The sequence below is a fragment of the Leptodactylus fuscus genome, chromosome 10 (assembly GCF_031893055.1).
Source record: "Leptodactylus fuscus isolate aLepFus1 chromosome 10, aLepFus1.hap2, whole genome shotgun sequence".
NCBI lineage: Eukaryota > Metazoa > Chordata > Amphibia > Anura > Leptodactylidae > Leptodactylus > Leptodactylus fuscus.
The window spans coordinates 3475446-3492431 of record NC_134274.1 but is presented as its reverse complement, the minus strand read 5'-3'; the positions used below and the strand labels follow the sequence as shown (position 1 = coordinate 3492431).

The 16986-nt window shown below is 45.3% G+C and overlaps 1 protein-coding gene across 3 annotated transcripts in view; it reads right to left on the bottom strand.

Annotated features, from left to right (window-relative positions):
* Positions 1–5265: 5265 nt before the first annotated feature.
* The window catches only part of XPNPEP1 (X-prolyl aminopeptidase 1), a 16537-nt gene continuing 4816 nt past the window's right edge, over positions 5266–16986 (bottom strand). For all 3 annotated transcript variants that reach the window (XM_075258535.1, XM_075258534.1, XM_075258536.1), the window contains exons 3-20: positions 16283–16346; positions 15913–16017; positions 15520–15612; positions 14841–14984; positions 14179–14274; positions 12991–13072; positions 12585–12795; positions 12383–12472; positions 11454–11504; positions 10505–10563; positions 9614–9691; positions 9437–9508; positions 8977–9037; positions 8819–8888; positions 6728–6901; positions 6344–6420; positions 5951–6049; positions 5266–5621 (exon numbers count right to left, since the gene is read on the bottom strand). In XM_075258535.1, the coding sequence (XP_075114636.1) occupies positions 5493–5621; positions 5951–6049; positions 6344–6420; positions 6728–6901; positions 8819–8888; positions 8977–9037; positions 9437–9508; positions 9614–9691; positions 10505–10563; positions 11454–11504; positions 12383–12472; positions 12585–12795; positions 12991–13072; positions 14179–14274; positions 14841–14984; positions 15520–15612; positions 15913–16017; positions 16283–16346 (1755 nt within the window). In that variant the 3' untranslated portion in view covers positions 5266–5492. The remainder of the gene's footprint in view (positions 5622–5950; positions 6050–6343; positions 6421–6727; positions 6902–8818; positions 8889–8976; positions 9038–9436; positions 9509–9613; positions 9692–10504; positions 10564–11453; positions 11505–12382; positions 12473–12584; positions 12796–12990; positions 13073–14178; positions 14275–14840; positions 14985–15519; positions 15613–15912; positions 16018–16282; positions 16347–16986) is intronic.

The following is a 16986-nucleotide window of genomic DNA, read 5'->3' as shown; positions in this document are numbered from 1 at the left end:
CTGTGGTGTTACATAGGACTGCCGGTGACATCTACTACATTACCTGTACTCAGAGAGTTATCGCTGTGTTATCTGTGGTGTTACATAGGACTGCCGGTGACATCTACTACATTACCTGTATATAGAGAGTTATCACTGTGTTATCTGTGGTGTTACATAGGACTGCCGGTGACATCTACTACATTACCTGTATATAGAGAGTTATCACTGTGTTATCTGTGGTGTTACATAGGACTGCCGGTGACATCTACTACATTACCTTTATATAGAGAGTTATCACTGTGTTATCTCTGGTGTTACATAGGACTGCCGGTGACATCTACTACATTACCTGTATATAGAGAGTTATCACTGTGTTATCTGTGGTGTTACATAGGACTGCCGGTGACATCTACTACATTACCTGTATATAGAGAGTTATCACTGTGTTATCTGTGGTGTTACATAGGACTGCCAGTGACATCTACTACATTACCTGTATATAGAGAGTTATCACTGTGTTATCCGTGGTGTTACATGGGACTGCCGGTGACATCTACTACATTACATAGGACTGCCGGTTACATCTACTACATTACCTGTATATAGAGAGTTATCACTGTGTTATCTGTGTGTTACATAGGACTGCCGGTGACATCTACTACATTACCTTTATATAGAGAGTTATCACTGTGTTATCTGTGGTGTTACATAGGACTGCCGGTGACATCTACTACATTACCTGTATATAGAGAGTTATCACTGTGTTATCTGTGGTGTTACATAGGACTGCCAGTGACATCTACTACATTACCTTTATATAGAGAGTTATCACTGTGTTATCTGTGTGTTACATAGGACTGCCGGTGACATCTACTACATTACCTTTATATAGAGAGTTATCACTGTGTTATCTGTGGTGTTACATAGGACTGCCGGTGACATCTACTACATTACCTTTATATAGAGAGTTATCACTGTGTTATCTGTGGTGTTACATAGGACTGCCGGTGACATCTACTACATTACCTTTATATAGAGAGTTATCACTGTGTTATCTGTGGTGTTACATAGGACTGCCGGTGACATCTACTACATTACCTGTATATAGAGAGTTATCACTGTGTTATCTGTGGTGTTACATAGGACTGCCGGTGACATCTACTACATTACCTGTATATAGAGAGTTATCACTGTGTTATCTGTGGTGTTACATAGGACTGCCGGTGACATCTACTACATTACCTGTATATAGAGAGTTATCACTGTGTTATCTGTGGTGTTACATAGGACTGCCGGTGACATCTACTACATTACCTGTATATAGAGAGTTATCACTGTGTTATCTGTGGTGTTACATAGGACTGCCGGTGACATCTACTACATTACCTGTATATAGAGAGTTATCACTGTGTTATCTGTGGTGTTACATAGGACTGCCGGTGACATCTACTACATTACCTGTATATAGAGAGTTATCACTGTGTTATCTGTGGTGTTACATAGGACTGCCAGTGACATCTACTACATTACCTGTATATAGAGAGTTATCACTGTGTTATCCGTGGTGTTACATAGGACTGCCGGTGACATCTACTACATTACCTGTATATAGAGAGTTATCACTGTGTTACAATTATGTTCCATAAAACTCATTTCAGTGTTTTGTCTTGTTTCAGTGTTAAAGGTCTTCAGTATCACGGCCGCGTCTCTTGCTCTCGTCCTTCTAATTCTGTCCATCGCTATGTGCAGTATTTCTTATCATAAGCGTCACAGGTAAGTGATACATAATAAATGCTGTGAGATGTATCTGATGTGTACATGGACTCTAAAGCCATAAACTGGTTAGTAGACTGACACCAGAGAATAAGAGATTATGTGCAAGAATATCCCTAATATAATACTAAGAATATAACCACTATAATAAGGTCTATTCACTATAAAGTCATTCAGACTCATATTTGGAGATAAGAGCTATATACATACAGTAAGTCTTTTATATCTTCAGTGCCTGTCTCCCCCTAGTGGTTACAGAATATACCGCACTGTACACTACATGTCCTCCATGTTACTGGGTTCCTTCTGTTTTCCAGTCTTCTCTGTAGTAGTTCAGTCTATAAAGTCAATGCAGATCATACACGTAGTGGCCAACAAGCTGACAACAGATGTGGTGCTGCTCGCTCTGTGACACTTGGGCAGGTATCCAAGAAACTAATACAATACATCTTGTTGTCAAAAGCCCTTGATCCAAAGCCCTATAAGAAGCCGTGTCTGCCTCCTCCTGCTCGCTGCGTGACCGCAAATTACAGGCGAAAATTCCACTTACTCTCCTGCTGCTCCAGGCGCGAGAATCTGACCACTGACTACATGACAGCGAATGTGCAGGCGAAGCATCAAGTCTGTCATTACCCTGTACCCCGAGTATCAGCCTGTCATTACCCTGTACCCCGAGTATCAGCCTGTCATTACCCTGTACCCCGAGTATCAGCCTGTCATTACCCTGTACCCCGAGTATCAGCCTGTCATTATCCTGTACCCCAAGTATCAGCCTGTCATTACCCTGTACCCCGAGTATCAGCCTGTCATTATCCTGTACCCCGAGTATCAGCCTGTCATTATCCTGTACCCCGAGTATCATCCTGTCACTATCCTGTACCCCGAGTATCAGCCTGTCATTACCCTGTACCCCGAGTATGAGCCTGTCACTATCCTGTACCCCGAGTATCAGCCTGTCATTATCCTGTACCCCGAGTATCAGCCTGTCATTATCCTGTACCCCGAGTATCAGCCTGTCATTATCCTGTACCCCGAGTATCAGCCTGTCATTACCCTGTACCCCGAGTATCAGCCTGTCATTACCCTGTACCCCGAGTATCAGCCTGTCATTATCCTGTACCCCGAGTATCAGCCTGTCATTACCCTGTACCCCGAGTGTCAGCCTGTCACTATCCCGTACCCCGAGTGTCAGCCTGTCACTATCCCGTACCCCGAGTGTCAGCCTGTCACTATCCCGTACCCCGAGTGTCAGCCTGTCACTATCCCGTACCCCGAGTGTCAGCCTGTCACTATCCCGTACCCCGAGTGTCAGCCTGTCACTATCCCGTACCCCGAGTGTCAGCCTGTCACTATCCCGTACCCCGAGTGTCAGCCTGTCACTATCCCGTACCCCGAGTGTCAGCCTGTCACTATCCCGTACCCCGAGTGTCAGCCTGTCACTATCCCGTACCCCGAGTGTCAGCCTGTCACTATCCCGTACCCCGAGTGTCAGCCTGTCACTATCCCGTACCCCGAGTGTCAGCCTGTCACTATCCCGTACCCCGAGTGTCAGCCTGTCACTATCCCGTACCCCGAGTATCAGCCTGTCACTATCCCGTACCCCGAGTATCAGCCTGTCACTATCCCGTACCCCGAATATCAGCCTGTCACTATCCCGTACCCCAAGTATCAGCCTGTCATTATCCTGTACCCCGAGTGTCAGTGTAATCAGTCACACGATCTTTCTGCTCTGTGCAGGCGCTACAGGAGAGCGCAGGAATACGAGAACGCCGTTAAATGCAGTGACAACAGGACCCCCATCAGCATTACTGGGGTGAAGCGGGTGCTGAGTATCCACAAGTCCTTAGTGCTGGTCGGGAGGAGGGACCGCTCCAGACTCCACTCCCAGGTATACTTCATCTATAATAACCCGGCTATGGCAGCAGAGGAGGAAACTAAAGAGGAGGCCGAAGAAAGGAAACTGTCCATCAATCAGACGATCACAGACAATATCAAGTCTACCGGCATCATCCTCAACCCTTGTGTCTTCTATGTCTGAGACTTGCACATATGTATCTCCACCACTAGGGTGCAGTGTGCTGACAATGGCTGAAATATAAATAGTCTTATATACTGCAAAGGGAGAGGACAATGTCCTGGGCGCATCATAGAGAATATATACAGTCATGTCATCGTATACATCAGTGCAGGATTAAAAGAGATTCAGTCTCCTGTAGTGGGAAGTGGTTGCTTATGAGCAGGGGAAGAGTCATTATTATACCAGCAGAATAGTGAGCGCAGCTCTGGAGTATAATACAGGAGAAGTAATGTAATGTATGTACACAGTGACTGTACCAGCAGAATAGTGAGCGCAGCTCTGGAGTATAATACAGGATAAGTAATGTAATGTATGTACACAGTGACTGCACCAGCAGAATAGTGAGCGCAGCTCTGGGGTATAATACAGGATAAGTAATGTAATGTATGTACACAGTGACTGCACCAGCAGAATAGTGAGCGCAGCTCTGGGGTATAATACAGGATAAGTAATGTAATGTATGTACACAGTGACTGTACCAGCAGAATAGTGAGCGCAGCTCTGGGGTATAATACAGGATAAGTAATGTAATGTATGTACACAGTGACTGTACCAGCAGAATAGTGAGCGCAGCTCTGGAGTGTAATACAGGATAAGTAATGTAATGTATGTACACAGTGATTGTACCAGCAGAATAGTGAGCGCAGCTCTGGAGTGTAATACAGGATAAGTAATGTAATGTATGTACACAGTGACTGTACCAGCAGAATAGTGAGCGCAGCTCTGGAGTATAATACAGGATAAGTAATGTAATGTATGTACACAGTGACTGCACCAGCAGAATAGTGAGCGCCGCTCTGGAGTGTAATACAAGATAAGTAATGTAATGTATGTACACAGCGACTGTACCAGCAGAATAGTGAGCGCAGCTCTGGAGTATAATACAGGATAAGTAATGTAATGTATGTACACAGCGACTGCACCAGCAGAATAGTGAGCGCAGCTCTGGAGTATAATACAGGATAAGTAATGTAATGTATGTACACAGCGACTGCACCAGCAGAATAGTGAGCGCAGCTCTGGGGTATAATACAGGATAAGTAATGTAATGTATGTACACAGCGACTGCACCAGCAGAATAGTGAGCGCAGCTCTGGGGTATAATACAGGATAAGTAATGTAATGTATGTACACAGCGACTGCACCAGCAGAATAGTGAGCGCAGCTCTGGGGTATAATACAGGAGAAGTAATGTAATGTATGTACACAGCGACTGTACCAGCAGAATAGTGAGCGCAGCTCTGGGGTATAATACAGGAGAAGTAATGTAATGTATGTACACAGTGATTGTACCAGCAGAATAGTGAGCGCAGCTCTGGAGTATAATACAGGATAAGTAATGTAATGTATGTACACAGTGACTGCACCATCAGAATAGTGAGCGCAGCTCTGGAGTATAATACAGGATGTAACTCAGGATCAGTAGGACATGATGAGATTAATCATAATACAGACCGTATCAATTCTTTAATTTTGTATACCATAATTTTACATCATATAATGGTCAGTCCACCTATAGACGTGAATGCTCCGCCTGCTCCTCGGATATTGGAAAACCAATGAATCACCTTCTATGAAGGCGTAATAAATTGTCGTCCATTACCTGGCTCAGATCAAATCCCAAAATGGTCAATGTAAAAAATAGCAGTGTACAAAAATATTAATTAGATTTGCAGATAGGTTGCGTTTCTTTTATCAGCCACTGGAGGGCGTCATGGCGTCCTTGCTTTTCTAGCTCAGCCCCGACAACATCCCTGCACTTTTTATGGTAGTCGTTCACCCAGTTCACCTGAAGAGATGGCAGAAAATAGATGTGAGTGTATAGAGGTAACAGAGGGCGCCCCCTATCTGTCAACCACAACTCATGTCTCGCTGTGAAGGGTTAGAAGTCGGTGTGGAGTAATTAATACATGTCTATAAAGGTCATAGCTCCATTTTTCAGATACAAGGTGTCAAATCCCCTGTGAAGACCAAATTAAATGACAACATGGTTATCTGCAGTCTCCACTAGGGGGCGCTCTGGAGCTCACTGAATATGATCTATACATGAATCTGGTAACAGGATGCAGTCAGTTCTTCATCATTGAACACCCTACGCAGGTTTTCAGACCCACTTACCTCTTTCTGAGTCAGTAAGTCGACGTTGATCATCTTCGTCTGGATCGGCACCAGTGTGATCGGCTCGAAGGTCAGGCTGCCCCGATCCCGGAAGTTGTACTGAAAGAAACAAGCAATCTTAAAGGGGTATTCCGGGACTAGGATAGTGAGCTGCACTTCTCAGGCCTGTGATATTGATCACATGACCATGGTAAATCTCAGTCCCATTCAAATGAATGAGCAGCAATACCGAGTATGACCACTATACAATGTATGGCGCTGTGGGGGGGGGGGGGGGAAAGTAATGTAGAGGCCACAGCAATAGTCCCTGAAGAGATCTGTACACCAAGTTCCCTGGGAACACCTCCTCCAAGATGGAGAGAAAACATCTACAGATCAGATATGACATCTCACCTTGGTGGTGGCAGGAACCACAAGAACCAAATTCTCAATTCTGATCCCAAACGATCCATCTTCATAGTAGCCCGGCTCTATAAAAATCAGGAAAAAACTGCAGAAAACTGCTCTGGAAATTTCAGTAATAACATGGCTTCTACTCCAGTCACATCCAGAGCTGCATTCATAATTCAGCGATTGAATATCTCTAGTACATGAATCACTCCCTGCTGTGCAGACAGACACATGCACGCTCAGAACAGCGGCACTGAGGGTATATCATGTAATAGAGCTGGAATGGAGCATGCTGGGAGTTGTAGTTCCTGATCCCTGCTCTGGAGCGATGTCAGCAGAATTCTGCATACAGCTTTGGGTGTGACTGGAGTGGACTGAACATCTCACCATCAGACAGGATCATCCCGGCTTCCAAGGGCTCGTCTGCGAATGTCTTGTAGCTGATGCCGCAGGGACCTTCGTGGACGTTGAGGAAGGAGCCCACTCCGTGTCCGGTTCCATGTAGATAATCCAAACCGGATTCCCATAACGCGGCGCGAGCGAAAGAATCCAGGAGATGTCCTGTAAAATAATGGCGGTCACAAGGAGTCACAGGACCCTGGAGGCAATCTGATCAATATTCCTGATCCGATACATTGTAACAAACAATCAGGACAGGAGACCAATTGGATACAAATGTAACGAATACTGAGTTGTGAGCAGTATTAGGTCTATCTCATTTACATCCAGAGGCGGCAAACCCATAATGTCCTTATATACAGAAAGGAGACAACCTTAAGGTGTGTGGGGACAAAAAGTAAATCTGCAGGACCTTTAATTAGTGATGTTCCCCTTTAAATGGGGATTTCTGGGACTTCTATAATTAGGAGAGGTCATCAATATGTGGGTGTTGGGGTCCAACACCCAGTCACGAGCGGAGCAGCCTCTTTCCTGCGCTGATGACGTCATGTTCATTGGTCACAGGTTAAAGGGATCCTATCAGTCAGACACAATTTTTTGTAGGTAGCACGTCGGAATAGCCTTAAGAAAGGCTACTCGTCTCCTACCTTTCGTTGTCTTCTCCGCGCCACCGTTCGCCTACAATCCCGGTTCTTGTCAGTATGTAAATGAGTTCTTTCACAGCACTGGGGGCGGGCCCCAGCGCTCAGACAGCACTGGGGGCGTCCCCAATGCTGTGAGAGAACTCTCTCCAGCACCGCCTCCTCTTCAGCAGCGTCATCTTCAGACTCTTCTTCCGGCGGTGGCTTGTAACTTCTAAGGCCTCGGGCAGAGCAAACTGTGCATGTCCACAGGCCTCGAGAAAATGGCCGCTTGCACAGTATTGTAAGCAGCCATTTTCTCGTGGCCTGTGGGCATGCGCAGTCTGCTCTGCCCAAGGCCCGAGGCCTTAGAAGTTACAAGACACAGCCGGAAAAAGAGAAGGCGGCGCTGGAGAGAGTTCTCTCGCAGCATTGGGGCCACCCACAGTGCTGTCTGAGCACTGGGGCCCGCCCCCAGTGCTGCAAAAGAACTTATTTATATACTGACAAGTACCGGGATTGTAGGCGAACGGCAGCGCCGAGAAGATGATGAAAGGTAGGAGACTAATAGCCTTTCTTAAGGCAATTCCGACGTGGTACCTACAAAAAAATTGTGTCTGACCGATAGGGTCCCTTTAAAGCAGCAGCTCAGTCCCATTCAAGTGAATGGGGCTGAGCTGCAATACCATGCACAGCCACTATACGTATGGCGCTGTGCTTGAAGAGGAAGTTCACTCAAACCGTGAAGCTTCCCGGACCGGATGATTGGCGGTGGGTCGTTTTGTCAGACCCCCCCCCCACCAATCGCTTATTGATGACCTATCCTAAGGACACATCATCAATACATAAGTCTCACAAAACCCCTTTAAAGCCCTTCAGTGCGGCGCCAGTCACATAAGATGAAAGCGACGTGCACCAGTTACGGATGGATGGCGTCCGGAGAGGCGAGTACACAGCGCCGAGGAGCAGATGAAGCCCCAGCCGCGCGTTACGTCTCACCGAGCACCACATATTCTAATCAGATAAATTAACGTTACAATAATTGGCAATAAACTTATTGTTCTGTAGACTGGATTCCGCCTTCGATATAATTAGATCCTCTGAGATACATTGTATACAAGACGCGCGTCCTAATTAGGAAATAATTAGTTAACAGCCGTCGCCTTAATTGTTTTCTCGCCATTTTTTAAATCGCTAAAAACGCCAGAAGCGAAAGGCGTGAAAGTCAAGAAAGTAGCGGGATGAAGGAGAAAACAAAAGTGTCTTTGATGGCTTCCGTATACCCAGAGACCAAACCAAGTCTCTAGCTACATGTAAGCACTCCTGGTTTCTTATCCATCCCTCTGATAGTTCTTCCTGGCATCCAATCACTCTTATAATACCTTCCAAAATTCTGGCAGCCCATAGAAGTGAATGGAACATCAGTCTTCTCATTTCTGATTACACAGTGCGAACCTACCTTTAATCCCATTAGGAAACACCGCGGAGCTGACGGCGATGTGTCCTTTCAGGACGTACGTGAAACATTCCTATAGGGATAAATAAGAAGATGTATTACACGGAGACCGGACTCCTGATGGACGGTCAGGCGGGAGTCACGTCTGAGGATTCGCTCACCTTCTCGTAGTCTGACGGCGTCCCCAAGTGCACGGTCCTGGTAACATCTGTCGTCCCGTCCCTGTAGACGGAAATAAATAAGAATATTGGATTTGTGTTGTACACAACCAATATGGCTGCCGTCAGTAGATAGAGGGGTGTCCTGATCATGGAGGGCTCTATTAACCCCTAAATGGCGCAGGTTTCATATACTCCTTCCCCTCTTGGACCCTGCAATCGCTATTGATCACGGTAAGAGGTTAATCCATCGAATGTTCCAATTCTGGCGGCTGGTCTCAGACCTCAGAGTTGTAACACAGCCAAGTAGCAGAGGTAATGCTGCAAGTACAGCACCTCTGCGCACAACATTAAAGCACCATACTATTAGGACGCTGAGTTATAAGTATACGCTCAGCGCAAAGTAATAGAACGGGGCAACAGGGTTCAGACCTAGAAAGGTAAAACTGTGCGTCCTCCTTACTTGTACTGCGCTCCAGAGTCTAGTAGGAAAATCTCATTGACACTCAGCTTCCTGTTTGTCTCGGGAACCGGCCTGTAGAAAGTGCAACAAACAATACAATGAGATATGGAAGTTTTTAATACTTAAAAATAGAAAAAAAAATAAACTTAAAAAAAAAAAAGTCAGATTTGCTCTTACTTGTAGTGAATGATGGCGGCGTTGGGTCCTGAACTTGAAATTGTTGCAAAACTCAAGGAAACAAAATCTTCTTGTTGGCTGAAACAGACAGAATAGAAGGTTACGAGGTCTCCAGGCTCAGGAGGTTTTGTTACAGTGTAACACTTATTTCCATAAAGGATTCTTTACTTCGGCTTCATACACATGACCACAGCCCTGTATGGATCCACTGAAAGTGGCATCCATGTTCCTTCTGTGCATATCGGGGACCCTACTATTAGAAAAGATGGACCCGATTGCGAAATCTAACCTGAATCGGACCGGATCCACATTGGTTTCTCTGACGATCCACACGGCATTGTATGCACAGTCATGTTTAGAGATTTTCTCCCACCATGCCATAGCTGTCTGGTTATTGGGGTCTGCCCACTATTACCCCTCATTCGCTTACTGGAGGAGTTACACATCTTCCAAAATCAGCCCATTACATGTGTGTGGTTCCTACATGTTGAATATCTGCAGAATGTTATAGGACAGAAGGAGCTGAGCAGATTGATATATGGGTTTATGGGAAATAATCCTTTAGAATTTCACTTACAGAATTACCTCCTGCTTGCTCTGGGCTGAGACGGGGGCGGTCTCATTGTTAATTATTGAGTGACTCCGCCCCCAGACTCAAACCCAGAGCAAGCAGGAATTTTCCTCAATAAAATACTATTTATACTGAATCTTTTCCTATAAAATGATACATCAATCTGTTCAGCTCCCTCTGCTGACAGGACAATGGGGCAACTACATTAAAACTGACCAGTATGGACAGTTCACATCTGACTGGTCGGTACATTATTACCATTTGCTATATCTATAGTTTTTATATTATTATATTGTCACAGTAACATTGGAGGCTTTTACCTGCGGAACTCCTCGGCTTTATCAGAAGCGGATATTTCCATGACTGTGTCCTTCTGGATCTGGGATGGAAAATTACATAATAATACAAGTCATGGAGGGAACACAATGGTGTCTGACGACAGAGAAATAATATACATGTAATCCACCATCTATATCCCACCTATACTCAGTCTGTACCCCGTCTATACTCCATCTATACACCATCTATATCCCACCTATTCTCAGTCTGTACACCATCTATATCCCACCTATCCTCCGTCTGTACACCATCTATACCCCATCTATGCACCAGCTATACTCCGTCTATACCCCATCTATACACCATCTATATCCCACCTATTCTCAGTCTGTACACCATCTATATCCCACCTATTCTCAGTCTGTACACCATCTATATCCCACCTATCCTCCGTCTGTACACCATCTATACCCCATCTATGCACCAGCTATACTCCGTCTATACCCCATCTATATCCCACCTATCCTCAGTCTGTACAACATCTATACTCCGTCTATACACCATCTATACTCCAACTATACACCATCTATACCCAGTCTATACACCAGCTACACATCGTCTATATCCCACCTATTCTCAGTCTGTACACCATCTATACTCCATCTATACACCAGCTATACTCAGTCTATACACCATCTATATCCCACCTATCCTCAGTCTGTACAACATCTATACACCATCTATACCCCATCTATACCCAGCCTATATCCCAGCTATACTCCGTCTATACACCATCTATATTCCATATGCAGCTCATGCTACTGATCTGTCCTTCTTCCATGCTTTACACTGCAGCTTTGCTCGTTCAGACTAACAGTTATCTATAAGCATAGGAAGCCAGTGCAAAAATAAACTTCAACAGAGGAGGAATATTAAAAAAGTGTCTTAAATATGTAATAAGATAAAATTGCAGAAATTTGGTATTTTTACCTCGTTTTCCAACCAGTTAAAAAACTCGCACAGAGCGACGGCATCCTTCACCTACAAGAGGAAATAGAGATTTTATAATGATGGAGAGGTCAGAAGAGTCACCAGGATGTACTGAATAAAGGGATCTATTGGAGAGGTCGCCATTACTGAGGAGGAGCTGCCCCCTAGTGGCTGAAGTCTGTCTTGCTGTTCCAGGTCCTGTTGCTGTAATGGTGATCATGTAGATATAAGACAGGTTGCTGCAGCGTATGTTATTATAGCCAGTATTTCCTCTCTCACAAGTCACACAGCTTTTCCAGACTGCAGAATGACAGATCTACCTAACTCGGCAGTGACAAATCTTCTCTCCTATTATTGACATCCAGAAGCCTGGAAATGCTGGGTAAATCCCTCAGTAATGATCAGTCTGCCAACTTGTACTCCAAGCTGTAGCCTAGCTAGACCGATTTACCATTCAGTGTGCCAAGAAAGCTGGGTATTAGGGACCACTGAATACTCAATCTACATCTTTGCACCAAAATAATGCCATAGATTGCTAGATTAACCTTTCAGGGTCCCGGGAAAGCATTTTCAGCTGCGATAGAGACTACAGAATACAAAAAAAATGCCTGAATAAATCCCCCTCTTTACTCAATCACTGTGATATGGGCTGTCCAGCTTAGTCTTTCAGGAACATGGGAAAGCTGGATACTTTACACAATGTGAGGGAATGTGGTATATCCTCAGCATACATGGAGTTTCTAGTCTTTATGTTGCTTGAGGCTGAGTGGTCCTACAGGTTATATCTGTAGTGGGAATGTTGGGTGACAAGCAGAACGGACCAACTAGGAAAAATGAGGGGGGGGGGGTTTACCTGATAAATCAGATATCACATGACTGGGGGTGTCCTGACTATCAGAGTAGTAATATTAACCCCGTGCTGTACTCACATGTGCCCTCCTCATGCCATTTATCTCTGTGGTGTTTTTCACAGCTTTGGAGAGACATACGGGTGTGTAAGGAGACAGATACCTCTGAGTCTGGGCAAAAAGCAGAAAACAAAATTCGATAGATCACTTTCACCCCTATGGGATGGCACTGAAGTCATATCTGATCATTTAAAGCCCCCCTTATAGCACCTAGACCGTATACCTTGGGGATGGTCTCTGTCAGGGCGTAGCTGGACTTGTCGCTGATCCAAATCTTCTCCTTTGGCGACAGCGATAGACATATATCTTCCAGCGCAGGCAGGACTTGTTCATAAGGCTGCAGCCGAATCCTGAACTCAGCGGGAGGAGAAGAATCCAGGAGGAGGTGACGTCTGACCGCGGGGTCCGCAAGGCGCTCGCCATTAATATACAACCTAAACAAGGGGAAGAGGGAGATCTGAGCACAGCCTTACAAACCAGATCAGCCCTTTAAGGCCTCATGCACAAGACCGAGTGTGCAACCCAAGCCTTTGCAATATTTTTGTAGGATGCACACTCGGTCGAGCATTAGGCCCAAGTTGTTTATCTATAGGGGTTGTTGGGTGATAAGAACGACACCTTAATCTCACCTGATCTCACTCGTCCCTACTATGGCATAAGCAAAGAAGACCGGATTGTATTCCACATCTGAACTTCGGAGGTTGAACAGCCCTGGACATGGAAGAAAAATAGACATTAAAATCATTTCCTATATTTAGCAATTATTGCAGTGCCATTATAATAAAAGAACATAAATATATGGTATATATGTATCATTAAGTGTATTCTGCAGATGTCACTGAATCTCCTCCAGACAGATTCTTGTAGATGACGTCAGGCTATAACCAGCCAATCAGCTTTGCTCTTCCCTGCAGTGGGTGGAGTTTGCACACTGCCTGGGACAAGTTGCACCGGTTCTCCTGGGCCTTGGACCTGCATCTGTCTTTGTTGCACCTTACTCACAATTTCTAATGGTCTATATAACTAGAACGCTGCGATCTGGCCCCTCAGCAAGGAATGACGGGAGATGCTGCCTGACCAGAGTATCGTCTGCAATTAAGATGGTGGACAGAAGTCCTACAAGTAAGGCAGAGGTGACATGGGGGATATAATCGTACCCAGTTATACTGAGGGTGAGGTGAGAGGATGCTGGGAGTGATCCCCTCCGTCTGCAGTGATAATTAGAAAACAGCAATGCTCAAGATTTTTGCATCCGTTTCTGAAAAGGAGACATATTGGGGCGGATTTACTAAAGAAAATGTGACCAAAGTTCTCGATTTACTCCTCATTAATTAAAGGGATTTTCCATCTCCCAGAACTTTCAACCACAGAACAGGCCATCAGTATCAGATTGGTGGGGGGGGTCAACAGCAAGACCCCGCATCAAATAGCTGATCTAGCTGCCTCCGGGAACTATAGAGCCGCACAAAGCTAGAGCGACAGTACCCGGACACCAGCGCTATAGACTGGACGGGACTGCAGGTCTGTACCTATTACTTGAGCCGCTCCTGGCGTTGTACATCCCCATAGCTACTGGCCCCCACATCAGCTGGTTGGTGCAGGGACTGGGTGTCGGACCCACACTGACCTATACTGATGCCCTAACTGAAAAAACAACCTAAAGTAAGTTACAAAAATAGTGAGAGAGTCATAGAACCTAAAATAGTGATGCCAGCTGAGTATTAGATTTTCAATAGATACTAAGATAGTAGACAATTACATAAGATATTATACCGTACAGACCTAAATGATATCAGCGGTATTATATCATCACTTACACGCAACCTCATCCAGAGCAGTCAGGACGATCCACGAGACTTTCCTCTCTGCCATCTTAGTCCGCAGCGCCACAATCTTTTCCTGCCATGACACCCCTGAGGAGACAGAGATACATTGAGGGCCCTGACCCCGCCATCTACAACATTTCACATGGTGAAGCACATGGCAGCCATGATATCAATTGTGGCCACAGGATCTTCATGCGACTCTTTGGTCTTATGTAAATATAGGTTATAGGTTATCTCAAAACATTCTGCAACTTTCTAACAGACTTTGCTACCCAGTTGCTTACCACCTTCCAGTATTCTTAAGATCCAAAGTTTTGCTACAATTCTATCCAGTCCTGCAGTGATACATTGTAACAATCTATCAGGGTATTAGAAAGATTTCTGCTGCCGCTGTAGTCGGTTCAGACAGGACTGACAAGATTAGATCAGATAAGTAGGAGGTCAGTAAATGTTTTCAACCTACAAATGCAGCAGAAACCTTGAAAATTTACAAAAACAATGATAGTATAAAGCGGAGAATGGATTGGTATAATGGCAACCTTTTCAGGGGGCTGGGTGTTGGGCAGTAATATGGGCAACATCATTGGTCTGGGTGCATGGACAAATCAGAATTTGGCAAGTAACCCAAAAATGGCAGATTCTACAATACAGACCTGTGTATTCGAGCCCCAGGGTTATGAACGGCTGACAGGGTCTATTGGGCCGGTCACTCCATATGGCATCTATGAGGTTTTCATGCACAGGAACCAGGAGGTGACCGGCGTTCTTCAGGGCCATGGACATGTTCTTCCACTGATCTGCAGCACAAAGACGTAAATGAAGAATAATGCGGTAGAGTATGTCGTGGAGGCTTACACAGCCGGGACTATTAACAAATTAGGTTTGCAAAACATTGGATCACATAAGAATTGCCCCACTACACTGGAATGAGCCTGGCAAAAATAGTCATGTACCCATAGTCCTTAATCTTCCATAAGAGGTCAGCCTACCAGGGTTTATATGGAAAAAGCTGAATAACATATACTGCAAAGACCACTTCTAGTTGCAATACTACAACGCCTAGCATGCTTTGACATATACCTGCCGCTGGGAGCTGTAGTTTTCACAGCCACTGGGTAAGCACCGGTTGAAGTCTATTATAGATCAAAGCCCAATTTGGTGCAGGAGATACGGACCAGATGTTAGCAGTATTTCCTGGACCAAACCGTGACCTGGGACCTAGACACAAAAAGTATGAACAGGGACCCCTACTCTATTAGAACGGCCCTGCATGTCCTGAACCAAATCCGTCCCAATACTGGTGACATGATTGTCCTGACTAGAGGAGATTACCTGTTTGCATGATAAATGGGTCGACGCCAACTCGGGAGCCCTCGGGAAGTACAGAGATGAGCCAGTCCTCCTGTGTCGGGGTCTCCTTCAAACCTGGCAAAGGTAACAGAGATTATAATCCAGTTACAGTATAAAAATAAGAAAGGTCCCAATTAAAGGGGTCTCCTGGCTAAAGGATTTCCTAACATTTTGGATAGGTGGGGTTCAAAAGCTGGAGGAGGAAAAGAAAAAAAAAAGGATAGACTACAGCCAGTGTGACTGGTGGGGGTGCTGGGAGTGGGAATCTCCACTGAACTGATATTAATGGCTTATTCTAATCTCCAAGAACCCCTTTAGAGGTTTCAAACACTTAAAAATCTCAGGCAGTGAAGGGTTAACAAGGGTCCAGCTCACCCATCTTCATGAGCGTCCAGTTACTGTCCATCTGCTGAGCCGCTTGCAGGAAGTAGCGCCCGTCCGTCCACATCGCAGCGCTCTGCTCTGTGATTATCGCCGTACCTGTTCACACCGAAAACACAAGAAGACCCCATAACATCACCTCACCCTGCTCCAAAAACAAAGCAGCAATGGACACCATGAGGGGGAATTTATGAAGACTGGTGGTCTGTACGTCAGCTTGTGCTAACTACTTCTGAATTATTAAGACGTTCCAGAATGGAGCTGGTGCAGAGATACCCTGTATGACTGACGCCACTTTGGCGTGAGGTCTTAGCCTATATAGGTGGGGAAAAAAAATGGCATTTTTATACTTTTATACACTCACCTGCCGAGCCATCGAACCCCGAGATAAATGCCCGTCTACAGTCACAGGGGGCGATGTATTCACTCTGCAAATGGACAACGTGGCAAGTTAGATACTGGCGTCCGATGGCAGCCATCTATTAGACCCTGACGCCACAGGATGGACAGGTCGGTTGTCGGCAGCTTCAGTCACGTGGGGAAGTCTGACTATCACTGGAGCGTCCCTTTAACTAGGGAAAGTCGTACCAAAGTGGTATATACACACGTATGGTCACAGTATATACATCTGAGGTTTGTACTCTCCCATAATCCAATGGCTCGGCCATCTCAGGGCTCCAGATGATCAGACCCTATGGGAGAAATTGCGCCACCAGTTTGATAAAAAGTCACCAGAAAACTGTCACTCACCCTGCCCCCGTCCCTCTCTGCACCTCCCCATCCTGTATACTGGTTTTACTGGTTCTATAATGTATTCAGGTGTGAGGAAGATCTATACCACAACAATTTACATGGCATACACCCCTGAAAAAGCTGGGTGACAAGCAATGTGGTTGCTACAACTCAAACAGGGGTCAACACTCGGCTTTTCCAGAACCCTGAATGTGAAATAGTCTTAGCTTAGTAGTGATTTTCTGGTCATATCACTGCACTACTAGTCAGATTCAGGAAAAGCTGAGTGAAAACTAATAAGAGACCATTACAGGGGTGCCAACTTTCCAAGATCCC